Source organism: Epargyreus clarus, unplaced genomic scaffold (genome assembly GCF_041222505.1).
Source record: "Epargyreus clarus isolate Ecla_fem2 unplaced genomic scaffold, WU_Ecla_fem_2.2 ptg000006l, whole genome shotgun sequence".
NCBI classification, from domain to species: Eukaryota; Metazoa; Arthropoda; class Insecta; order Lepidoptera; family Hesperiidae; genus Epargyreus; species Epargyreus clarus.
This window is the reverse complement of record NW_027332214.1, coordinates 9,405,658-9,431,917: the sequence shown is the minus strand read 5'-3', so window position 1 is coordinate 9,431,917 and position 26,260 is coordinate 9,405,658. Positions and strand designations below refer to the sequence as shown.

The 26,260-nt window shown below is 35.8% G+C and overlaps 4 protein-coding genes across 5 annotated transcripts in view; 3 read left to right on the top strand and 1 right to left on the bottom strand.

Moving 5' to 3' along the window:
* Positions 1-9,877: 9,877 nt before the first annotated feature.
* LOC140742924 (uncharacterized) lies at positions 9,878-12,756 on the top strand. Of its 2 annotated transcripts, none has more exons than XM_073074004.1 (3): positions 9,878-10,147; positions 10,457-11,425; positions 11,931-12,756. In XM_073074004.1, exons 1-3 carry the CDS (start codon positions 10,093-10,095, stop codon positions 12,290-12,292), a joined length of 1,386 nt encoding a protein of 461 aa, XP_072930105.1. In that variant the 5' UTR covers positions 9,878-10,092; the 3' UTR covers positions 12,293-12,756. The 2 variants fall into 2 exon arrangements, with proteins under 2 accessions (XP_072930105.1, XP_072930104.1); XM_073074003.1 differs by lacking the exon at positions 9,878-10,147 and adding an exon at positions 10,239-10,342.
* A 377-nt stretch (positions 12,757-13,133) lies between these two features.
* On the top strand, positions 13,134-14,223 carry ClpP (Caseinolytic protease proteolytic subunit). The gene has a single exon (XM_073074002.1). The coding sequence runs from the start codon at positions 13,393-13,395 to the stop codon at positions 14,140-14,142; it is 750 nt and encodes a 249-aa protein (XP_072930103.1). The 5' UTR covers positions 13,134-13,392; the 3' UTR covers positions 14,143-14,223.
* A 589-nt stretch (positions 14,224-14,812) lies between these two features.
* Positions 14,813-18,409, bottom strand: LOC140742562 (duodenase-1). The gene is made up of 4 exons (XM_073073464.1): positions 18,191-18,409; positions 16,919-17,110; positions 16,398-16,540; positions 14,813-14,978 (listed from the first exon to the last, which is right to left on the bottom strand). The coding sequence occupies exons 1-4, from the start codon at positions 18,398-18,400 to the stop codon at positions 14,813-14,815; spliced, it is 711 nt and encodes a 236-aa protein (XP_072929565.1). The 5' UTR covers positions 18,401-18,409.
* A 2,470-nt stretch (positions 18,410-20,879) lies between these two features.
* The window catches only part of amon (prohormone processing protease amontillado), a 110,000-nt gene continuing 104,619 nt past the window's right edge, over positions 20,880-26,260 (top strand). The window contains exon 1 of the mRNA XM_073074001.1: positions 20,880-21,075. Within this exon, the coding sequence (XP_072930102.1) occupies positions 20,920-21,075 (156 nt within the window). The 5' untranslated portion in view covers positions 20,880-20,919. The remainder of the gene's footprint in view (positions 21,076-26,260) is intronic.

Below are 26,260 nucleotides of genomic sequence, written 5' to 3'. Positions count from 1 at the left end.
TGTCCCAGCAGAATAGTTGCATTGAATCGTAAAAGCATAGAGTTCTAATAGGTTGTAAACAAACCCCCCCGCTGTGCACGACGCTGTCCATAGTGTGAAGTGAATGCATTAAGCGAAATGGGTTTCTTGCCTCGTTCCGCTGAGTTGACAATGTTGTTTTATGCTTCAGGAATAATGGGGAAGACAGTAAGAAGCTTTGGTTTGCAAATTGTTGGATGTTTTTATAGGGCATCAGGTTTAGAATAGTTCTTCGCAATAATTCTGACCATAGTTATTGGAAGTAGTCTGGTTTGTAATTTGAGAATATTTACTTTATAATCATTTGTGGCCCACTCGTTCTTTGTAAATCTGGTGAATACCAATGATTTAGTTATCACTGCCAAACGAATTTAAAGCATTTACGACAAAATTGAAAATAAAATAAGAGCGATCTATTTAACGTAACACATTCCATTTCGTTATAAAATTAGCTGAACACAAATGAAGCAACAGAAGAATGTTGTTTGCAGCGAAATCATTTGTTAAAGCTGTGCTACAATGACTATTTGGTCATTTGGTCGTAATTCCAAGAAAATAGTAAATATTGTATTAAGTTAGTGATTGGCGAAGTTAAAGCACGTTCTAACAAACACAAAGAAAAATATTGTAACAATGAAGACTTTTGACCACACTAGGGAATATACAAAATCGTTCCTTTTCAAGTCTTGAGCAATGCTTCAGATTCTATAGTAAAACATTGCAAAAGATCAAATCAGCACCCAGTGCAATTCGCAAATGTAGACAGATTTGCAATCGTGGACATAATGTAATAGCAACCAATAAGCTAGATACTTATCGCTAGTGCAATAAGGCAATAGACAAACAATACACAGTTATGCTCAAGACCAGTGGCTCCATTCCGGAGCTTGACAATGCGCTACAAAGGATTAACATGGCAAGACATTCGCATAAGAAGCAATTAGCTGGTAGGGAGAAGGGCGGAATGCGCGCGACCGTTAGCCTCCGGTAGCCCGGTATCCCTAGTTGGTGACACTGCATCTCGGTTGAATGGTCGCAGCTTTATGAGATCCCGTGCCTTTTGTGCAGCCAATTCTGTCCTGTATGATTTGCGGGAATTTCCACTAGTCGTGGAATATAATTTTCAGTCTAACTTATTGAATTGCAAAGGATAAAAAGTATTCAGTCGCCAACTGATTATATACGTGATGTAAAGTATTGGTTGAATAAATCATAGCGTATAAAAACACAATATATTTCTCGAGGAATAGAGATTTTTCTAGCATTTTGTTGGATTATTCTAGTGTATTTTGCCCCCAAAGTTCTTTAGGCGTGTCGTTGAGGCAATCTTAACATCCGAACAGTATGTAATAAGTACTAAGATTTAATTTAATAAGTACTGAGTAAATGATTATGTCTTAATTTACAGTCTCTATGACAAATATGTAAAGAAGAGGCCACATCTCCATTACGGCTTGCAAATCCCTTATACTTGTAGGAGAATTTGAAATTACAAGAGTAATGCGATCTAACTATTATATTTCAGCCGTTGCAATATACACAGATGTTCATTTATCCAATGTGAGTTGAGTTCATGCTGTGTGATTTACGTAACTCGATTGCCTTTTGTTAGAGATAAGTCTTTGTGATCATAATGGATATAACTGCGGCTTTTTAAGCTATAAAGTAGGTTTACATTTGTCATGTGAAAATGCCTGAGAGATTTATTTGCTTATTATATTATACAACAGAATTTATGAATGATGAAGCAACTTCGGATAGCACACTATGAACTCAACTATGAGATTTTCAAGAGATTGAATACGTAAGGCTTTAGAGCAGACATGTCAAGATTTTCATACAAAACTTTCAACTCGCTTCACGCTGATATTATTTCGGATTGATTGATGATTGAGAATTGAGATACATTCATTTTAAAACAACTAATTCTATTGCTACGATATAATTGAATGTCTTTGGCCCTACAAAATAAAATTAAGTAGGTACCTAATCCTGAATATTGCAAAAATTCGCTCGCAAAATACGTACCAACCCCGCAAAACAAGTTTCAAGAGTGACATTCCGGAGATAACCGACGTGTTGAGTATCGAATATCCTTGACAAAGGATTTATTCACCTAGACGTTATGCGGGCTATCACACATGCCACAAGGGCTACAAAGTGCTGGGATGACATACATTATCGAGTACCGACGAGATAGCTCACGCTCTGCATTGACACGTTTCTGATAACAGTAATTTTTATGGGAGCACCGCGTGGAATTTTCCCAGCTTTCGGGACACAGAAGTGGAATGTTACAAGAGGAATTTATAACAAGATCTGAGAAATGTAGCTTGGAGCCAAAAACGGCGTAATTTCGATAAAAGAAATGGATTTTTAATGACTGCAGAAAATATAGATCGAACATCATTTGTCTGTGGTTTCTTATTACTCATATGATTATTTCAAATAAATACAGATAGAAAAAGGAAATTTGGTTTCGACCCACCAGGCCACTTGGTGATGGACAAATTAGGTCGTTAAAAAGGCGTTATTTGATTAAAAGAAATTGATTTTTAATGGCAGCATATAGTACATTTGTATACGTTTAATTATAAATCGAATTAAATCTCTTGTCTTTGGTTTCCTATCATGATTATTCAAAAGAAATACAGATAGTAAAAGGAAATTTTGTTTCGAATCACCAGGTCATCTCGTGATGGACAAATTCGGTTTAAAGTTGCTAATCCAAAATTGGATATTGCTAAGTAAGGTTTTAAGGTAATTAGTGACTTAAGATTTCACAATGGCAAGGAAGCTCTTTATTAGCGAGACGCCAGATTAGGCATTAGGTGTCATGTAGGATATAAGACCAAATTTGGAAAACAATCACTCGTATGGAGGAAATTTTCACTTTATGAATTTTAATGAGTTTTATGATTGATGATACAAAAATTAAAGTTATCTAACATAAAAATGAGATGCAACAGTCTTTTTAACCAACTTCGTCAGAATGAGCGTAATGTTTTGTTATGTTCGAGCGTATTTTTGACTGCATGTAGCATCTCTGATTGTTTGGCAAGCTCTTGGCGGATTTTAACATATGAGGTGTCGTTGTATTTATCTAAATTTTGGGAGTAACATAGTCTACAAAATATTCACATAAAATATTTTTTGCTATGTTTGTACAGATGGGCTGCAGGTGTTTTCAATATTTAACTTTAATTTTAATATATTAATTTGAGTGTAGCATGGTCCGCGCCAAACTATAATCATACAATTTGCTATGGCGACGCGATTCATTTCTAAATTCAGAGCGGACTAACAGTTTTACGCGGAATATACTTGTGTAATTTCAATTGCTTATTTTTTAATAAATGGTCTGGTTTGTTTTTTAATAAATAATTTAATTAATCGAGTCATCATCAGTTTAGAAGTAGAGTACAGTAGAGTAGTATTCGAGAATAAGTAAAGTCATAATATGACGCCAAAAATCCCTCCATAAATAATAAGTAATAAGAAAACTCAAAAGGCCCGTATATGAATATATCTATTAGTTATCTTTTATTGTACTGGATAGGATGTACGGAGTGTCTTACCGTCCTTACGTGAGATATACCCAAGTATGGTTGTGTTTACATGCTAAAAATACGTCAAGTCAACGCCCTACCATTATGTGATTGTATGGAACAACAATGAGCGGATGATAACGCCTTATCTACAGTGGCGGGGAGGCGCCGGAAACGCTAGCCTGATCGAATGCGCAAGCGCATCGTGAGGTACTTCATCTAGTTTTAAACAGATGTCTGTAGGACAAATACATTAGAAATAGCTGAAAGAAGTCATCATTGTAAGTATTAGGTATGTTTGAGAAGAATAGTATTTGTTTGAAGTCCAATGGAATGTAAGGTGGTAGAACCAGAATGGCTTGACCGGGGAGGTAGTGAGGTAACACTATCACACCAATTTCCAGAGTGAATAGTTCTGAATTTCTTTGAAAGGCGTCGATACCTACTAACTTACTCGTATATGTAAATCATAAATCTAGTTGATTATAAATTTTCAGGAGCGGCAGTGTGTAGTGGTTAATCTTAATGATAGTAGAACCGGTTTTTGAAACATATAGAGCATGATTATTCTAAATATATTCGTAGAGTTCGACCATTTCGTAAATGGGTTTTATAGTAAACATTGAAAAATCATACACAACTCTAAGGCGACGGAACGACGGAACCACTGTGTCTCACATTCTCTATCGTTGGTCTAATGACTACATACGTCAGATAGGCCAGATACATACGTCACTTTAACTGACACATGCATCGGAACACGTAGTCTGTCTAATGTTTAATTATAATTAAAATAAATTAGTCACTAAGCCGTTACCACCATGCCCATTCGTTACTAAGTTCAAAATGCGTGCAATACGCATGATAAATGCGGGTTGTCTTTCGAATAAACCGCTACATATTATAACATCTTGACAAAGTAAAATATTACAAACTTAATGAAGCGACATTAAGGGTCTCGACAGACGTGCTACGTTTAGCATCGGCGATTGACGATTTAGTTGCGTTTCAGGCACGCGTTCGATCGTCTGTCGCAGATACTTTTGGACGTCGGATGTGGTAACACTAGTAACTGAACGAGAAAAACGCGATTCAGCTTTAATGCATTCGCTTATACGCGCGTTTTCGATACCTACCATGACCGAAGGTAGAAGAGCCTAGAACGTGAGGCAGTAACCATGCAACCGTTAAAACGCAAAACGCCAATGACAAAAGTAGCATGTCTGCTAAGCCCGTAAGAACCTTTACAAAAGTAGAAATTTGAGAGCCGAAAACATAATTCTTATCAGTCTCACAGTTGCAAATCCTCACGACATTAATTGCACGCATAAATCAGGATGATTTAGAACCTGTGTTATTTATAGCCCATCGTCACATTGTTCTTTGTAATCCGAGGTTCTTGAGACAAAAACCTACATATACATGCGTTGACGTCCACTTTGGAATAGCTACTGTAAAACATTCAAACGTTATCTACAAGTCGAAATAGATTACCGATACACAATCGAACTATACAAATAAATAGAAGTGTCTGTTTGTGATTGAAAATAACTGGTTATGCTCAAACGATTATTTTTTTCAAATAATGTCTATATTGTATGGAGTCATCTCAAACAGCTGAATAGTTTGTAGGTAGATAAAAGATGCACAGATATATTATATGAGCAATATTTTTAATGTATTGTCACAAAATAAAAAGGTATATTATTATTTTGTGGAAACTATTATCTTTTTATGTCCACATACCGCTACTGCTGAGGACTAAGCTGAGCGTCTCGGAAAAGTATGTCTCTCTTACCACACCCTACAAACCAGAACACAGCACCGCTTAACACTGCTGTTATGAGGCAGAAATAGGCAGAATAGTCCGTTAATCTAAGTCGATACTAAGTCTTACGCCTTTATTATCATTCACGTAGTTAGAAATAATCTCAGATGTTATGTAAATGCCGTATCTTATCTGGAGCAAATGGGTGCTGTAAAGAAGTGTTGTTTATGAAATATTTGCTTGGCTTGACGCAAGCTACGATAATTATGTGCTAGATTTTCTTCTATACTCATTAATTCTCAACCTTTACTTGTACTATGCTTTATTTAAAAGCAGTGAATAAAGCAATGAATAATGAATAATTAACGTTATTCACTGATGTGATGATGTCCGACCTAAAGTATATGTTAAAATCTGTGAAGCTGTTTGGACTGCAGGGCGTGCCAAAGCAGCAAGCAAGTCTCCAAATTAGTTTGCCTATAGTGCTACCTTGTAAACCTATTTTAAAAGGACTTCTACGAGATTTTCTAAGGCGCAAAGACAATAAAAGTTAAAACACATGATATTATAACGTAGTAAACGCTTTCTACACTCACAGCCTCACACTAGGATGCCCTGTGTGATGGGTGCTATGGACACACACAGACACCAATACACAAACACCCAAACCCAGAAACAGAAATCTAATTTCGTCATTTAGATATCTGTCTGGCCGGGGATCGAACCTGGGACCCATTGCGTGTCAGACCTGATTGGTCACGGTTCCGCCACGCGGGTCGTCATACATGTAAGACATTATAACATTTTTTTTGGCGTACACTTTGACGAAGCCGCTACCAGGAGCTCATACAGATTGTGAATATGTAATTGATTGCTTTAAACCACTACGTAACACGACTGCAATCAGTGTTGCACTTTAAGAAATTGTTGCATAAATGTTCAATTATCTTTCCCTATCATTAAGAAAATTGCAGATCTTGCTGTGTGTACGTTTCTTAAGTCGGTAATTTGATTGAAGCTTACCAATAATATTCTTAGTGTAAGGACATCTACGTAATTTTCTCATAACTTTAGTTTTAAAATACTTTGCCATTATACCATACTACCATAGAATATTTGAACTACGAGTATGTATTTGCTTTAAGTAAACGAAACGAAAAAAATTGCGTAGCTAACGGTGAGAACCGTTTAAACCAGTAGAGAAAAGTGCCTAACACGGTTGTTACAGGCTAAAATACTGAATACGTGTGGAGTTACCAGAGCCAAAACACGAAGATATCTACCGTCTTTGATTGTACCATCATGCTGCTGATCAACGGACAAGTCTCTTCTCTTAGCACCAACGACCAAATAGTGGGAACATAACAAAAACAAGGAGTATTATTGCTTTATTTCTTGAAATTTAGCAATTGCAACCAAATCGTGGAGGTTTCAATGATGGCAATAATATTACTATTTAACGTGTTAGTATATTACTATCTAAACGGTTCAATAGAACAATTTACATGCATTGGATTATAGTGGGCGAATGGCGACCGCCATTTTGAAAGTCAAATCGTGTTTGCGTAGGTTGGATTTTTTGATGATTTATGTAATCATGTTTATTGCTCCAAATGGCTCGAATATATAAATATTGGATGTTTTTATTAACATATATCTAGATAACAAGCAAAATTCTCCTGAGTAGTTATTACCACCTTCTATCAAATTTAAAACCAAAGGATTGGCCAATACATAGACGGCTTTGAAGGAGAATTTTTCTTACGCATTTGAAGAATTTTGATCCTCGTGTCTTAACTGTTCTCGAACGCCGTAATTAATTTACGTAACATAACGTGATTAAAAAAAAACTAAAAATAGGTAAACCTATCAAGGACTTTACGATTTTCCACAGTATTATTAGAACTGTACAGTATAAAAATGGGTGTTTCACCTGTCCCTGATGAATAAAAACTCATCCAACATTACGTATCAGCGAAGGACGCGTGCCTGCGTACGCGCATCTTCCTTCTCTTTCGTCAACGTGTTGTCTCCCTCTCCACCCGCAAATCGGCTTGCTTTTATTGCTATCAAAACCAGTTTAGGGTCTGGATTGGCTACTGCGGTGTAATGAATATTGATTAAATGCAAAACTTGCGAATTCTTTACACCTAAATTATTTTTACCTCACTGAAAGTTTTGTAAGTTAAAAACTTGTTAAGTAAAATATGTTTTATATTCATGTGCTTCTTAGACAAAGTGAAATAGATTTAATATACACATACATTATGTAAAAACTGTTAAGAGTAAGAGGGTCAAAGGAGCGTAATGAAGTATGATCATGGATATAAAAATGGTTGCATTTAATTTTACATAAGAACATTGTGTACTTTTGATACTTAGTTTAAATTTTTAGAAAACCTGTTAAGTCTTAAAAGTTATAGATATAATACTATGAAGTTATAAACTTATGAAGTCATAGTCAAAAAACTTTATATTGTGAAATTGTTATATTTTGAATAATGTTTATTATAAATATTTTGTCTATGGTCAAAATATTAAACTGCTTCATGATGACATTACCATTGAAAGTTATCTGATCGTTATATACAAATATATGCATAATATATACGAAAATTATGCTTTTTAGAGGAGAAATAGCCAAGCGCATTAACAATTGTATGATTTTAGAATTATATCTACTTTTAATTAATATCTTTTTATTAATGATTTAAATTGGAAAAGAATATGATGGTGTTGTAGTCTTAAAAACAACTAAGTTTCTGGCCACATATGTAGCAAGTTAAAACATATCATATATTTGGTATTTATGTGTGTTAACTAGTTTATTTTTCCTTATATATATCATTTTCCTTGTATAGGTTTAAATTTATCTGCAGATTCAGTATGCCCCCAGTCTAGTGGAAAATTTATTTCACTATATGTAGGTATATGTCAAATGACTTTAATTATATGTCAGTAGATTTCAATTATTATCATTTAGCCATTATTATGGTGATATTCTTAAATGGCAATCAATAGGAAAAAATGTTTTATTGCTGTGTAGATGCGAAATTTAATGCAATTTGTTTCTGTAATGTGATACACATGTATTGTCATTACAAATATTGTGATCACAAATAAGCATGGGTTTAGTATGCAGTCTGCCTTATTATGTTAGAGATCTAACACCTACACCCAATTTAGAATACTGGCACTAGTATGCCTTCGAAGTGACACATCATATTGATATCATTCAGCTTATATACCATTTCAAGAAAAACATGCTGGCAAAATTCAGTAATTTTTAGATACAGGATTTGAAAAATGATGTTTAAAGTTGTGTTAGGCAATTTTTAGCTAGTTTTTTAATGAAAGCAGTCAGGAGATGCTCTGGTGATTTGGAGGGCATAAGCCATCTGTTTCTATTGTTGTCATTGGATTGCTGTCATCACCTTGCGAGGAAAGGTCTTGAGAGAAGTGTGACAACTTCTAACTTAGGTTAACCGCTAATTTGGATCCACAACAGCATTGAAGTAGTGTGCAACGGCCACAAATACTGGGAAGACCCATGCCCAGCAGTGGAACATAAAGGAGTTACAGTAACTGAGCAGACACACAGCTACTTAGGAAACACAAACTATGACCATTGTGCTTATACTATCAGATAACCGTAGCGAGTACATTTGCAACTATTACGACTACAATTCTGTACGAGTCAATGAAAACAACCAACGCTCAATGACTCAACAGCTACAAATAGCTGTTCGAAGTTCATTGCAAACTAGTTATGTACCAATTAAGGACTTACCGAAGCTCTCGGTGAGTTTGAGCATAACCCCGCCGATGTGCATGTCACCCTTTACGACCATCGTGCGTTTCTCGTTGAGATCCGTCACGTATATGGTCAGGTTCCATGACCCGTCGCCAACTATCTCCCCGTCTGCGAGCATTTTGCACTAGTTCGATAACACTTGACACTTAGTCACTCGCGGTGCATCGCGACTTTAAAAGTTTAGAACGATATGACGCGGCCGTCCCAATCGAAGGCACAAACTGAAATAGTTGGATTGGAACTTGGAGCTGGAAGTTAACTGAATGACAATGACGTCATGATATCTGACACTGACAGATTATGAAAAAATGACATGACACTGACGCTAAGCATTCGTAAATTACAACCAAAGAGTATAGTAACCTATATAGGAAGTTACAACGTGAGAAATTTAAAGAAAAGGAATTTAGAAAAATAACATAGAAAATTAGTTTTATAATCAATTCGTCTATTATAAATTTTATCCACTATCACAAAATGAATCCGTATCAAAAAGTAGTTTGCAATAAAATCATATGAGCAGATTTTAAAATACTGGAAACATCAAGAGGATATGCATAAACTGTGATTGTTTTTCTCAAGTTTTTGTGACAAAATAATAATATTGAATAAAATTTAAATTCAAAGTTTTATTGCTGTGTGAATTTACAGGATGCCGAGATCGATACGTTGTTTAATATGTCAACACCGGAAAATCAATTGAATATTGATTCGCTTGTAATGTCATTGTCAATTGTCATTTCATTTATCATATTTTGTCAAATTAATTAATCATCTTATTCGTTCAGTATTTTTATAACTTTAAACTGAATTTTATGAGTGTTCGTAAAGTACGATCGTTTTGACAGCCATTGTAAAACGTAGTAATCATTTAAATTGTCATATTTCTTCAGATAAATATCTCCACATGTAATCCAAAACACATTCGACGGTCACTAGAACCTATGAGCAACAGAAAAATAACTAAAGAAATGGTGGCCACAAAAAATAAAAAGAAAGGTATTGTTTATTCAGTTGTACAAATTCCAGTTGGAAGTAATACTTACATCATTGCATGTATTAAATAGTATTTTATCGATAGTAATTACGAACGAATAGCCGCCCCCAAACTGGCCTCCATGTTGATATCTAACATTATGTCTGATATCTTGAGGTCATTTGGTTGCAAAAAAATATTATATGATTTAATTGAAGGTAGAGCCATCTAAATTCATCTAAACTCTATAAGTGACAGTGTTTATTTTCAAACAGCCTAATTCTTGATTTATGATAAATCACTGACATAAGAAACTGTATTTCTCATTCCAGTTTTATCATGTTCGACGCCAGACCGTACATTAGATTCGCCATCCAGAGATAGTGACTCAGAAGCCGCAAGCCCAGTTCCATTTCTTTGCACACAAGATGGTGGAGAGGGAGTCGCTGATGTCGTATGGAACTATTACGGCTCAGCTTCCAAAAACACTCGCCTTAGAAGCTCAACGCCTATCAATAAAAAGTCAAGGAAACGCCACAGATTAAAGTTACTAGAAAAGGAGCAGCAACCGACATTCCCCAAGCGGAGAGTAATTAAACCCCCACAGAAACTGGAAGTACCGCCAGAACTGTTGGAATTCCACCAGTATGTGGGCAAGTTAATGGAGAAAAAGACACAAGCTGTAGAAAAACCCCAGTCCGGTAGTGAGGAAGATATATTCAGTGAAGCTCCAGATTGCTCTCCCAAAAGCACGTTCAGCAGTACAAGATGTTTAAGAAAAAATGTCCTTAGCTCAAAGTTTGTTAAACCAGAGTCGGAAAATGGGTTGGAGTTGGATGATTCGTTTAACGAGTCTCTGTACAAACTCACTCAAGCTGCGGAGAATGTTTTTCAAAAGGGTCCAGTACAAGAATCTAACAAGCCAGATCCTATAATAAACGAAGACTCAATGGATGCAATTCTAAAAAGTATAAAATCCCCATACATCAGTAAATTAAAGTGTGCGTCACCCGGCCTGAAAAATGATTCATTTGATAGTTTAGTTGGTAATTTAGATGACAGTGCCTTGGAGCGCCTAACACAAATGCCAGTTTTGAGTGAACCAGTAAACAGGAAAATGGATAGAAGTAATACGCAAAATCCAATGAATGATGCGAGTCCTTCGTCGAGGTTTTCCTTCATACGACACAGTTCTATGCCTGAATCACCAACCGTTACTGATCTTAGCAGGCGAACATCGGCAATGCCACTGGGAAGATACAGTTCTATGCCGTTTAATGATAGCATGGGTGGGGTTGCAGGTAAATTACATTTTTACTAACAGATGTCTTTCAAGTTTGTGATTAATAATTTGGATTTTACTACAATAAATTTTGTTCTCTGACTCATAGTCGTGATTCTATTTCTTTAGTTTCTGGTCAAGTACTAAGAACAACTGAACATAATCATACTCCTAGTCAGAGGCGACATTTCTTATATACCTATAGTCTGCGCAAAACTGCTAGTCCGATCTGAATATAGAAATGAATTGCATCTCCATATCAAATTATATGGCTACACCTGCTCGTAACAACTTCAGAGCGGACTAGCAGTTTGGCGCGGACTGTAACTTAAATCTACCTATGTTAATTTAAACAAATGTAAATGTGAAGCTGAAATGAAATCTTTTTTTAAATAGTCATTTATTATTAATTGCAGTGCCTATTTTACACAAACTGTGTCTATCTGTAGGCTGTCGCATGTATATAGCAACAGTTAACCAATTTTAAGTATAGATTAATCAATTAATGATTTTACATATTTCAGGTGATTCTCCAACAAGATGTACACCAATAGAAATTCAGAGGAAGCATCAACAAGCTCGGGAGAAACTACTTGCCAAGAGGCTCTTGCCGTTCACACAAACACAACAAAACACTTGTAATACATCACAAGCAACTACACAAATAAATGACAACAAACAAGCACCAAAAATGTTCAAGTTTCAGCCAAAAGTTCCGACCAACCAAGGCACTGACACTAAGAAATCCGAGACTATAACAAATCCTGCACAATCTACTCAGAAACAGAATACAATTAAAGATATGGACCTCAGATTATTAATTGAGAGGAAAAGACAAGAAGCACTAATGAAATTAAGACGTAAACAACAACTTCAAAATAAATGAAGTGGTTTTGGGAAAGTAAATATTAAATTAAAAGTTGCAAAGATGTATGTAATGCTCTTACTATTGTAGAAATATTTAAAGGACAATTCACTATATTGACTGAAACTTATATATTGGCAAAGTGTAAAAGATATATACTTACACGAACCTACAATTTGTTAATTTCATTATATTAAGCATTCTAAGTGGTTTCGTTTAAGTTTTGCCAGAAATCAAGTATGTTTTGTGATATTATTTATATAATATGTTTTTTAATTGATAATAATGGATAAGGTGGGTTTATTTAAGTACCATTTTTGCTTGTCACACACTAAATAATGTACTATCTGATAATTCTGTTATGCTGAGTTTGTTGATTTGATTTTAATACCCGTGTGACCTGGAATAAGATTATTTTATCGTACTTATTTTGTAAAATGAATCATTGATTTTGATATATAAATATAAATAGTATGTGGATTATACTATGTTCTTTTAATATGGATCCCTATTCTTAAATAAATTTTAATAAAATATGAAATATTTATTGGTTGTCCCGTAAATTGTAGTATTGTTTCCTTTTTTGTTCTGATAACATTTATCATGAAAGAGATGTATTTGTATTAGAAAAGATGCCGTATTTTATGATTTTAATCCGTTTTATCTCATCCTTCGAGTATTTATTACACCTACTTTAAAATTTCAATAGTGTTCTTTTGTTTAAGTCATAAATTAAGAATTATTTGCTATATCTATTTATATTATCTATTGCTAAATACACAGTTTTTTTGTGATAGTGGCAAAAGATATTTTTGAACGACAAGTTAAAAGTCAAGTGTCAGTGACTGTGACATTTAAGTGAAATTGTCAAAATTATTAAAGTCAGTGAACTCCGCTGTATTTTGTGGGTTATAATTTGTATGTAAAGTTGTAAACTATTAGAAAAATCTTTATCTCATTCTATTTGTGATATTTGTGTGATTTAATTATTAGTAAGGTTATTTTAAAGTATAGCTATAGAAGCGAGCTGAACGATAATTATTTACGTATACAAAGAAAACGAACTTTACTACCATAAACTAACGCGAAATCGACGAAAGTTTTTCATTATCAAGGTGAAAATGGCATTGAACTACGCAAGACAGATCTCTAGAGTGATATGCGTTGGAGCTAGCAAATGTAATACCCAACTCCATAGGTCAATACAAACAACATCAGTTGCCAGGATTGGCATGATACCAATAGTTGTAGAACAGACTGGAAGAGGTGAACGCGCTTACGACATATACTCCAGACTCCTTCGCGAACGCATCATATGTTTGATGGGACCTATCAACGACGATATTAGCTCCTTAGTAGTGGCCCAATTGTTGTTCCTCCAGTCTGAGTCTAGTAAAAAGCCCGTGCACCTGTATATCAATTCACCAGGCGGTAACGTCACTTCAGGGTTGGGTATATACGACACAATGCAGTACATTACCCCGCCAGTCGCGACTTGGTGTGTAGGTCAAGCTTGCAGTATGGCATCTCTTCTATTGGCAGCTGGAGCACCGGGAATGCGTCACGCGCTGCCCAACTCTCGTATCATGATCCACCAGCCCTCAGGCGGTGTTAGGGGTCAAGCTACAGACATACAGATACAAGCGGAGGAGATTTTGAAACTTAAATCACAGATAAACGCTCTGTATGTACGACATACAGGATTAGCTGCGGAGAAGGTTCAGACTTCAATGGAGAGAGACTACTTCATGTCACCGACTGAAGCAAAGGCTTTTGGTATTATCGACAATGTCCTAGAGCATCCTCCATCACATGCTATGGAGAATGAATGTGCCGCAGGATCGACTGCTACAACAAGCTCTTCCGACTAAATTGACATTGACATAAATTTAGAGTTTCTGTTATTGTTAAAATTATAGAATATGTTAATAAATTATATTTCAATATATAAACTTGTTATATTTTTTCCCAAAGAAAATTATATTGAAAATGTAGAATTACTACCTATCTGTAATAGTCTTTAGTAGAGACAGACTTTTCCGAGGCGTTCCAGCTTAGTCCTCAGGGGTAGCGGCGCATCTGTGGCCGACCTCAGGTAGGAATATCTAATCCTATCTGGGGTTGATTACAGATGTCTATGGGCGGCAGTAGCCACTTACCATCAGGTGGACTGCATGCTCGTCTGCTACCCTTATATTATAAAAAAAAAAAAAGTCTAATGAAAATCTATAGTGCGATTATGGTAATTCTGTTAAACCCCATAGAATATCACCTGTACATTCATGCAACAGATACTTAGGATGTAGTAAGTAGACATAGGATACAGTTTAGCTGCAATTTCAGTTTGCGTTGAATAAAGTTTCTATGTATATTTATTTTATTTTATTCATAGGTAATCTAATAAAACAAAACGAGAAAAACGTAAATATTTTTTAGGGGTAAGATTTTTATAACAGTATAAAGTTATACTCCTGTAAGACATAAAAATAACATATACTTGTATAATCCTGAAAATACCATTTTACTATTATACTATTGACTTCACATTCGTACTGAGCAGTACAGTTTCTTTGATATATCATGGATCCAGTCATAGAAATATGAGACATCGGTGTAGACGACTAGGGAGGGGTAGTTGTCATTTCTGAATGAAACTATTCCTATTTGTTGATGATCTGACGTTATCAGACCGCTGCCAGAATCACCCCTGAAATTTTGAGAAAAGTAGTTTAATTAAAAATTTTTTTTTTCAAATAATATTGCAGGGGTAGATGAACAAGCAGCCCACTTAGCAGGTACTTGCTTGCTTGCTTGCTTAGATGTCCATAGGAAACAGTAACCAAATGGTTATCAACTCTACCCAGCTCTAATCTAACTAACTAGTTATCTGTAATCAACTCTAAATAAGTTTAGATTCCTACCTGATGCAGCGCTGCCCCTGAGGACAGAAGCTGAAATGCCTTGGAGTAGTATGTCTCCCTTACCACATCCTTCAAACCACAGCACTGTACTTACAATATATAAAAGGCCTACCAAGGTTATAATCATCAACCCATTACTGTCCCACTGCTTGGCACGGGTCTTCTCTCATAATGAGAAGGATTAGGTCATAATCCACCGCGCTGGCCAAGTGCGTAAGTAGACTTCACATACCTTCGAGATTGTTTTTTATAAAACTCTCAGGTATGCAGGTTCCTCACGATGTTTTCCTTCACCGTTTAGCAAGTGATTTGAACCTCGGACCCCTCGATCGAGAGGCCGAGTTTCTTAACCAGTGGGCTATACCAAGAATAATTAACATTCAATTTGATAGAATAAAGTATAAGACATGAATACATAAAATATAGAATGTATCAGTAATACCTATATGTAAGCATGTATTTATTTATACATGTTGTGTATAATTTTATTGTTATCTTACGGCGCCCGAATGTCGTTAAACTAAGATTGATTGTACGGCGACAGGCAACTGTGACCTTTGTGTCGAGCCTGTGACTAGCCCTTCCCGAGATAATTAATTTCCTTGTCCATAAAGAACACGTCATTTCATAATATACTATGTTCCTCTGAGCCGACAGAAAGACGACTTGTATGTCCGTATATGACATGGACGATGGATAGAAACTTTTCTTCCCTTGGAAGCTATTAATCCCGCGATATTTTTTATAAGCATTCATCAATTCTTTGTATTTTTAAGATGTTAGAGCTGTTCATGGTTCACTCGCACACTTCTGTATTAAAATATTAGTCCTAAGCGCTGCTGTCTTCTGATTCAGAGGGTGTAAGGGAGAGACAAATTTACGAGGTGACCAACTTAATACTCAGGGGTAATACTTAGGGATAACAAAACGTTTGTAGCCGACTTTAGGTACGACTCTAATCCAATGAACTTTTTACAGCGGATAACTTTATTTTGTGACATTGCATCATAACTTATTCATAACTCTACATAATAATACGAATAGATAGACGCTTGGAACTTTGTATATTTGCACTACAAAGCAACAACACATTAATATTCCCTGGAGTGGATGGTACGCACACATACACAGATTATTATGTGATTTTAGGTGGATTACATGCTTATTTTGTACCTCTATAGTACAACGGAAAACATGTTACTTACTTCGAGGGCCTGTTTGAGGTATCCTTTATATTCCCTGCGCAAGTCATGCCCTTTTGAAGGTTGCCGACTATGGCGCACTCGTGTGCAGTATGTAAGGGCTGCTCTACCATTTTCAACTTAATTGTTCGTTCCCTGGTCACATCCTATTGTGTTACAAATATGTTTTATTTATGTACAACTTTTTTTAAATTACCTTTTCAACACTCACATCCCTACATTAAGATTCGATGTGTTGTGGGTGCTACGGACACACTTAGATAATTACATAAATATAATTCGCCATTCGAATTCATCATTCAGATGTCTGCCTGGCAGGGGATCGAATCCTTTGTGCGTCAGACCAGTATGTCGACTGCCTCACCGCGCGAATCGTCGTCAATTGAAAGACCATATCATTCAAAAAGAAACAAGATGCTCTTATACAAATATAACTCATTTAGGGAGTATTGGTACTACCTATTAGTACGTACAGAAAAATAAACCAGCACAAAATTGCATAGGTAATTAAATAAGTCTCTCACATTAGTTATACCCCATCCTGCTACGCAAGCTATTAGTTTTTCAGGATGGTTCCTTTTAATAATCACCCGTTTTATACGGTAATTTAATGGCAATTTCTGTGACAGGAGTACTAGAGCGATGTCGTTCATCAGAGTATCTTCACTGAATTCTTTATGAATTGCTGTTCTGAGACCATTTCTTATTACAGTCACCTGCAAATATAGTTATAAATATACATTTTTATATTTATTACTTTATTTTTTCGTATAATATAGAAGTATCAGACGAGCATGCAGTCCACATGATGTTAAGTAGTTATTGCCGCCCATGCGGTTTACCAAGAGATAACATTTGCGGTTTGCAATCAACTCCAGACATGAGCGGATTTCCACCTTAGGACGGCCACAGATGCGCCGCTACCCCTGAGCACTAAGTTGGAATACCTCGGGAAAGTATGTCTTCCTTGCCACACCCTTAAAACCAGAACACAACAGCGTATACCACTGCTTTTATCAGGCCGCCGGAGTTGAACTACAGATGATTCTACCACCAATCTCTTCAAATCTTAAATGGATTCCTTCTTCTTTGATCAATGGATGAATATCTAGCAATCTTGTTGGCAAGAGGCACCCTTGTGTTGGTAAAATTCGATTGGTGAAGGAACGTATGTACAGTTTAGTGGTCTACCCGTGTTGTCTCCAACCAACGCTAACCAGAGAAAGTTTAAAAACATCATTGTTAAGTCTTACGATTGTTGTCTTAGTTTCAGGATCAGAACAGAACTGCGGTATCCCCTGCCTGTCCTAAGAAGGTCCTTAATTAATAATATTTTAGTAACAGAATCTTTTACTAATTTATAGCAATAGCTTTATTATATTATATGATATTATGATATTATTTTACTTTATCGTTCTTTCCTATTCTCTGTATTACCACTATTTATATCCCTTACTTTCTTCACCTTCTAAACTAGCTGCTGATATGTTCAAAGATAATTTTCGAGTCGGTATGTATTACATTTGTACACCCCTACCTGTATTTCTTGCATCTGTATTGTTTTCTTTCAACAACTCTATGGTTGTCTGGAAGAGATCGCTTTTAAGTGATAAGACCGCCTGTTGTACCGTTCATTATGTTTATGTATATTTTTATGTATTCGTCGGTGTACAATAAAGCATTTTTGTATTGTATTGTATTGTATTTTCTTCGCGACTTCGCGACCTCTCGCCATTTCCTTATCGAAGTTAGTCCCTTTTGAAAATCTCAGACATAAAAAAAACGCTAAAACATACCTCCCTTAAATTTTCATGTCCAGCGTACACATCCACACTCATATTTTCGATACATTCGGCCAAACAGTGTGCAGCCGTTAATATTATATGTTGGTTCACAATCGAGCCGCCACAGATCATACTAAGATGTCCACAGGTTATCGATAAGAAAACCGCGTGAGGAAATTTCGTTATTTCTGTGTATGCGCCGCCAACAATTTTCCCTTCCATTGCAAGATCGTTTCTATGACAGAAGACGGGACAAATGGATAAAAACATAAAAATAAAATTCACTATTGTAGGTGATTTTGAAATTCGTTGAGACATTGTAGTTAAAGAAGTAATAAACTATTTATGACGCATTTTCATTCGTTTCGTTTCGAATCATTACTAAGAGGCTATAAAGATAATATTCTATTATTGCTATTAGGTAATTGAAAACAATTTTATTGCTTTTCGTTATGGAGCTTATAATACGAGGATTCGGCGATACGCTTAGACTGGGATTTCAGTAAGTATTTGGAAAAGTCATCAAATAATTTTTTTGGATACAACTAAGCATGTAACGCAGAGGGTTACTAGTTACTTATACGCAGAGGTTTTTTTTTTTTTTTTATAAATAAAGAGTAGCAGGCGAGCATGCAGTCCACCGGTAAGTGGCTACTGCCGCCCATGGACATCTGTAATCAACCCCAGATAGGATTAGATATTCCTACCTGAGGTCGGCCACAGATGCGCCGCTACCCCTGAGGACTAAGCTGGAACGCCTCGGAAAAGTCTGTCTCCCTTACCACACCCTTCAAACCGAAACACAGCAGCGCTTAACACTGCTGTTATTAGGTAGAAATAGGTGTGGCGGTGGTGCCGCCGGAGTCGAACCAAAAAGGGTTCTACCACCTTCAAAAAAAAAGAGGTACCTTAATTTCGTGTATGTAAGGGCTCTACTACTAGTAACAAAAAAAAATATTATCCAAAAATTTGAAATTTAATTAAACAAACACTGAACATTTAGTAGGTATGCTTTATACCTATTAGACTATTACTAAATTAGTATATTATTAGACTATAACTAAATTAATAACCAGCTACGATACATTATACCCAATTGGATAAGTGAACATACGCATACCCTATAATTTGTATCCCTTATAACTGAGATGAGCCTCTTCTAAAGAACACCGTAATCACCGCGCTCGGCGGAGCGTGTTGATGACCGCAATGGGTGAATAACGTAGTGGCCTTCTCCGGATTTGAAAGGAAGAGGGGATTGTGTTCTTTGAGACAGGCACACTACGGGGAACGTATCTATATATCGTCATATTTACCATTTTTTAAATTACTTAAAAAGTTACCTTGTTAAATTCGACCATAATCACCAAGAAAAGTGAACCGAGCAAAAAAAGACATGAAGCGGAAAACACAGAAATATCGGTTAATAAATAAAAGAGTAATTAATAGTACTTAACTGTTCGACTGTAATCATACTTTTTTATTGATCTTTACTAAAGCTCGTAAGTTGCTACCAAATTTAAAAAAGGAAATCGGCCAAACTGAAAAATATATATGAAATAGAAATATGAAAACAATATTCGATTCGGAAATAAATGTAGATATAGCTACGTAAAATGATATTGGTATATATTTTTTACAGAACCTTTCACCTTTTTACTTCTTTGGGCATTTTCCTGTTCATTAAGAGGAAGCCTCGGAGGCGTAAGAAAAATGGGAAAATGATATTAGTTCAGTCAGCAGCCGTAAATTGGATTACTTGTCAGATATCTATGGGAAAAAGGGAATTTTAAAAGGTTTATATATAGACATATATATCGGAGATTTAGGGAGTCTGGCCCCCTTAGAAAAGACGAGAAAAGAATTAAATAGGTGGTTCTGTTTTAATTATTGCGGGTTATGTGGAACAACTGTACTCCACTACAGCTATGGTCGTAGATACATAGACGCGTACAAAACTACCCGCAGACAAATTTGAAGTCATCATTTAGAAACCATCCTTAATTAGTAATCGAATCAAAAATCCTGTGCACGTCTATGGTGATGCGTCATTATCGTTTTAAATATATTACAATTAATTAATTAACTTCAGGAGAAATGCAAAAGTCAATGATATTATGATTTTCGGCTACTCTGAAGGTGCGTGTTGGAATAACATTATTCTCTTGTTCATGACCTTGTATGTGAAAACCTTTGGATTTTCCAAGGCACGTTTAAATTCACATTTAATAATTAAGTACGTGGTGGGAAAATAATTATTGCTTGCGCTCTAAAGCTCTAAAGGTTATCCATTAAGTTTTCTCTGTAGTTACTCTCTTAAAAAGGGATAACTAATAGAAACCCTTTTGGCCAGCTTAATAGTCTTTAACTTATTTACTTTTAGAGAAGATTCTCATATCAAGCAATATTTTAATGTATTATAATATTACATTAAGTTGATAATTGAGAGTTTGCAACTATAGATAGATGTAGGGTAGAGCGTACATAAGACTTAATGCAGAGAGTATGTTGCTGCATGTTCCCAAAAAATAAGGTCAGTTCACGAGACTTGAATATAGGTTGGTTCGATGGAAAACAATGTGCATGTTGGAACGTCCCGTCATAATCTGTGAAGACAACCGTCGAGGCTTTGAGACTCGTGCTTGGCTTGGTTGGTGGCGCATGCGCGGTCCCTGGGTCGATATGTGGTGACGTCAAGCGGAGTCCGGCCTCAGTCTGCCGCCGCCGGCCACAGCGTGAACATGTGGTTGCAATGCTTGGCTGCGACGGTGCTGATAGCCGCGACCGCGTCCCGCGAGGTCTTCACCAACTCGTTCCTGGTGCGGTTCAAGCGGTCGCTGCGGCACGAGGAGGCGCAGGACGTCGCGCTCCGCCACGGCTTCGACAACCTCGGACCGGTAAGTGGCCACGTGATATACGTAAACATAAGCATACCCGCGCAATGATCGCCCGCAGAAGTGTCACACGTACACATTTCCGTTGTCAAGTTCACCCAATTTCTAAAAATATCCTATTAAATTTTATTTAAAAATAAATTGATACATTTTATGATTTTTCAGACGAGTAAGTGTCTTATTCGCAATTGGATTTATATATTTCAGCATAGCGTTGATGCATAAATAATTAAGTAACTTACTTCGTGAAAGATCACGTAACGAGTTTTTAATTATTTGTGCAATAAACTTTCATAAAGATCAAAGACCTGTCGATGTGTAGGTGAAATATTAATGTGGTTCGATGAATGAATGGATTCCACGCATTCGCGCCCACGGCCGTGGGGGCAGTAACTTGCACTTGACATTGCAGGTGGAAAAATTGTTTTGATTTATTACGTCAGCTTGGAAAATGAATCTTTAAAAGAACAGTATTTAAAAGTAAATTCCGTTTTTCATGATAGGAATTTAGTTATCGTAGGAATTCCCTGTGAACGTTATTTCAAAGTTTAATGTATCTGAACAGGATTTGGATGTCACTTGGGGCTATGTTTTGGCTTATATGTGTAATGTATTGTATTACTTGTTAATGACTAATTTCAAGGTGTTTAGCGCTGCTCTGCTCTGGTTTGAAAGGTGACACATTTTGACAATTATCCGGCGTTTCAGCTTAGTCTTCAGGGGTGGCCGCGCGTCTGTGACTGACCTTTGACAGGAGTCTAATCTTATCTAAGGTTAATTACAGATGTCCATGGGCGGCAGTGACCAACTTACCATCGTGCGGACGGCAGGCTGCTACTATAATATAAAAAATGGAATTTATATTTTTGTCAAGTTAATGCGTAATGTTCACGGAGACGGAGTTATACGTAATACTTTCTTTTTTTGGGCAGAAGTTGTTTCGATGTGTAAAAGATAAAATCTCGATCATGTAAGCAGGTTTTATGCAGACAAACATTTTATACCCTTAGATTTATTAACTGCCTAACTACGGATCAAACCCAGGATCCATAGCTTGGAAGACGGGTTTAGTAGCCATTGTGCCTCGCGGTCATTTACGCGACAGTACTTAAATACGTAAAGCCAACTTTCGATAGATTGGCTGGCACAATCCCAACCTTAATTAAAAGCGTTCGCGGGGAGCATGGCACTTAAATAAAAAGCGTATTATTGCGTACTAGTTATAGATAAGAGGATAACCGATACGGATGACGGCGGGAGATAAGACATCCCTGACATTACAGCTGAATGCGGGCTGGTTCAATGTACCCATGTTACTGCCAAGTCGACGTACAAAACATCGATTTGGTAAACGAAAACTATGGCAAATTGTCAAAATGTTCAAAAACTATGCTAGTCCATGGTTGCAATCCATTTGTTTCCCCTTGCTGGACTAGGGATGTACTCTACATTTGGGCGATTTTTGGATACACACCTTATATTACCACGATACTATGCATTTCAATTGCTGACTGATCCAGGAATCCGTACCGGGTGACTGGCTAATTCGTATCGAATGTTTTCAAATGGCTACGGCTAAAGTTTAAAGACTTATATTCAATGATAACGTCTGACTGAGCCTTCTGAAGCATAAAAGCGCGTGAAGTTTTACTCCAACTTCAACTCTTAACCGCGTCCAACGTTGCTGATAACGACAAACTTTGTCGATTAGTTGCGGTCTACAAAAATCGTGGAGTGAAGCCCCCTCCAACCACGGTACCTTGGGCGCATAAAATAGACTTAAGTAATATGAGAAAAATACGTACAATATTATTATGTTCATAATTAATTCTTAGCTGTCCTGATTTTGGTGCCTTTACCTTGCTGGACAGGGGTCTACACTTAGCACCAAGATGGGTACGATTCCGGATCTTCAACATAAATAAAAGGATTACCTACCCGATACCTACTGACAATATTAATATATTTTAATGAATATTTAAATGTTATTCGACTTACTCGTACATAGCTAAAAAATAAAGTAGAAAACGAAAACGAAACTGAAAAAGAAAACGTATCAATTTCTTTTAACCTTGGAAAACCCAATATTTTAGTGTTATTTGCATATTTTGTTTTATACAAACACTGATTTTACAAATTTACCTATCCGTTAGAAAATATGATAATACGCAAATCGGTACGCATACCTTATATGTATAACATATTCCGCTTATAAACTTCTTGGAAAATTATCTCCCATCCTCGAAATATGCAAATGTATGAAAATTCTATTTGTGTTGCTTATAATATTTGTGTTACTGAATAATTAATGGTAAAATAATATGTTCTATATTATTCAAGGTTAACCGTGTTGCTTTAAGATGATTATTTATTTGTCTTTTGTGTTCCACCACTGTCAATGAAAATTAATAACGTAGTTACGTATTAAATAAATATGTTTGTTACCATAGTTTAAGCAAAATTATTTCATTCTTAAACTCCGTAAAGTAATTTAAAGATTATTTTTTACCCAACTACCGACTGTTAGTTTTCAAAATGATCCCGTTCGATTCCCGGTTAGGAAATCGGCCTCGTAACTTCTATCAGCATTTTTCGTATAGTTTCGGATTTGGCCCTGAAGGCCTATTTGAAAAAATCGCCCTGTATACTCCATAAGAAATGTCTAACTCTTACGATTCAAGAAAAAGAGCCCCGTAACAGACTTACAAACTGACAGATAGCGCAGTCTTAATAACAGAGTTTTGTACTTACCCTTTGAGTACGGAACGCTGAAAAGTATACCTCCCCCGTTACAACGCCTACACACGAAACGGTAGTGAAGTCATTGTTTTAAGTTTTGAAGTTAAAAGACTCGTGCAATTACTGACAAAAGGATCCCATATTCCATTCTTTTCATGCAAGCACTTCAGACAGGAGACAAAAAGCTTTTCATTATACGAACCTACGAGTACTAGGAAGTGGGAAGAGTAGATTCGTACTTTATTAATTTATCATTAAATATAATTACTTTAACATAGTTATTGTTAGGTCTGGGTGTAAATAACTTAGGTTTATTAATAAAATCGTATATTAACTTTTATTGGTACGAGTATGTTCAATTACTTTGAAATAATGATGAGAAGGATGTTTTTAGTAATAGGAACGTACTTAAAATAATTTGAGTCTAGATTCCTCTTATAAATTATTATTCCTAAATATAAATTTCCCAATTTTAATTTGGTAAAGACTATTTTATATTATAAAAGATTCAATAACAACTCCATTGTTTAGTTTCGCTAAAAATGAATTCTATGACATTTTATTCTCTAAACAAAATGTCTTTCTTTCTTTTATATAATTTCCCGCTAGATTGCAACTCACCAACAATTAAATAGACTGTTATAACATAAAATAATTTTAAAAGTATTGTAATGAAAATATACCGTAAACCCTTACAATTGATCACAGCTGATGCCCACAGGCACTAGTTGTATGTTTACATTATGTATACATTATTATACATTGTGTATATCTTCGTTTGCTTACTTACGTCTTAATTTACAGCCAAACTACTCAGATAAAATTTGGTGCTACAAGTTTGTTTATCATAAACTTGACCTGATTTCCACGTTTACCAATTTAAACGTCCTTCAGATGAAATCAAGTATGAGATGAGGGGTTAGCATCGATCTCGCGTGATTATACGAGGGATTCGTATTCCCTGCCACTTGGGATATATTTTATATCGTTAGTTAAGGATCTGTAAACGCTGAGTATGTACCGAATGTACCAAATGTAATGATTGATCGACATAATAATAATATAAATAATAATTTACTTAATATAAGTAAGTCTAGATTAGAACATTTGCAAAACGAATGAAAAATGGGGGATCGGTTAGCGTACTTCAGCTTTTTTTTTAAAGATTCAGGTCGAAAAAAAGCAAGCAGTACACCTGATGGTAAGTGACTAGCGCCGCCCAAGAACATCTGTAATTAACCCCAAATGGAATTTAAGTCCTAGTTGAGATCGGCCTCAAACTTGTCATGTGTCGTAATGGGTAAAATAGGGAAAGTTTGCTTGAAAAAACTACTTAAAATCGATGAATTTTGAAGCAAACACTATAAAGTATTGTATTTTACTTTCTGGGTTGAAATAACTTAATACCTTTTTTCGCCGTTTTCTGAAAATCAACCCCTAACGGTTTAAAATGGGTTTCTCTAGTTTCTCAAAGTTTGTGTTATTACTTCATTTTATAATTTAGGCATACAAAGTTGCGGGCAAATGCTCGTTAATAATAAAATTAATTAATAATTGTGGTATACCACATACTCTCCAATTATAATAATGGATCAGTGCGTCCACCGTTAGCTAGGGATTATTTTTTGAAGATTGACAAAATGAAAGAGCTTTTAAATATCTAAATCGTGTGGCCTTTGTAATCCAGACAGCTGGGAACCACACTTTTGTAAATTAAATGTCTTTTATTTTGCGTCATTACGACTAGAAATAAAAGTGTCACTTTTAAAACAACTCTTTTTTTGGGTTAAGTAATCATTTTGAAGTTATTATACTGTTTATCTATAAAACAATTATTAAATATCAATTCAAAGATACATTTATAATACATTACAGATACATTTTTTTATCATACAGAACTAGCAAACAAGTTTGCAATCCACCTGATGGCAAGCGGTTACTGTCGCCCATGGACATTTGTCATCAATCCCAGATAAAATAAGAATCCTCGGTCGGCCATAGATGCGCTGCTACCCCTGAGAACTAAGTTGGAATGCCTCCGATTATTATTTTATTTTTTAAAAGTTTACAAAGCAACCCAAACACTGCTGTTATTAGGTAGAGAAGCAGGTCATTAGGCACAGGCTTCGGAGTCAAAGCACAAAATACCTAATAGAAGACAAATAGAAATATCAAAAGCGAAACTACGAGTAAGAAAAACCGTAGATCGCCTCAGATGGTATGTTTAACCTTGTTATATTATCTACGTAACTACTAGTGTTACAAAAATGGGTGTCATTTGCAAAATGCTACTTACGTTCACGACATAACTGTTATTAGCCGGTCTCTGAAGCGCAGATAACAAGTCCCGGGCCATTTCACAGCTATATAAATAGACAAAATTAAGGTTGTCCCCACAAAGCCTCATTCGGGATAGACGGACAAATTGGAGACTATTTTGTTCATATAC

Bases quoted from the DNA above. Each gene is read 5' to 3' on its own strand.
- LOC140742924 (XM_073074003.1), top strand. From the start codon at position 10,267: ATGTTGATATCTAACATTATGTCTGATATCTTGAGGTCATTTGGTTGC. The intron at 10,343-10,456 runs GTAGAGCCATCT...TTCTCATTCCAG, and splicing joins ATTATATGATTTAATTGAAG to TTTTATCATGTTCGACGCCA. The intron at 11,426-11,930 runs GTAAATTACATT...TACATATTTCAG, and splicing joins TAGCATGGGTGGGGTTGCAG to GTGATTCTCCAACAAGATGT.
- LOC140742562 (XM_073073464.1), bottom strand. From the start codon at position 18,400: ATGGAAGGGAAAATTGTTGGCGGCGCATACACAGAAATAACGAAATTT. The intron at 17,111-18,190 runs GTATGTTTTAGC...CTATATTTGCAG, and splicing joins GACATGAAAATTTAAGGGAG to GTGACTGTAATAAGAAATGG. The intron at 16,541-16,918 runs GTGAGAGACTTA...GTAACACAATAG, and splicing joins CAGGATGGGGTATAACTAAT to GATGTGACCAGGGAACGAAC.
- ClpP (XM_073074002.1), top strand. From the start codon at position 13,393: ATGGCATTGAACTACGCAAGACAGATCTCTAGAGTGATATGCGTTGGA.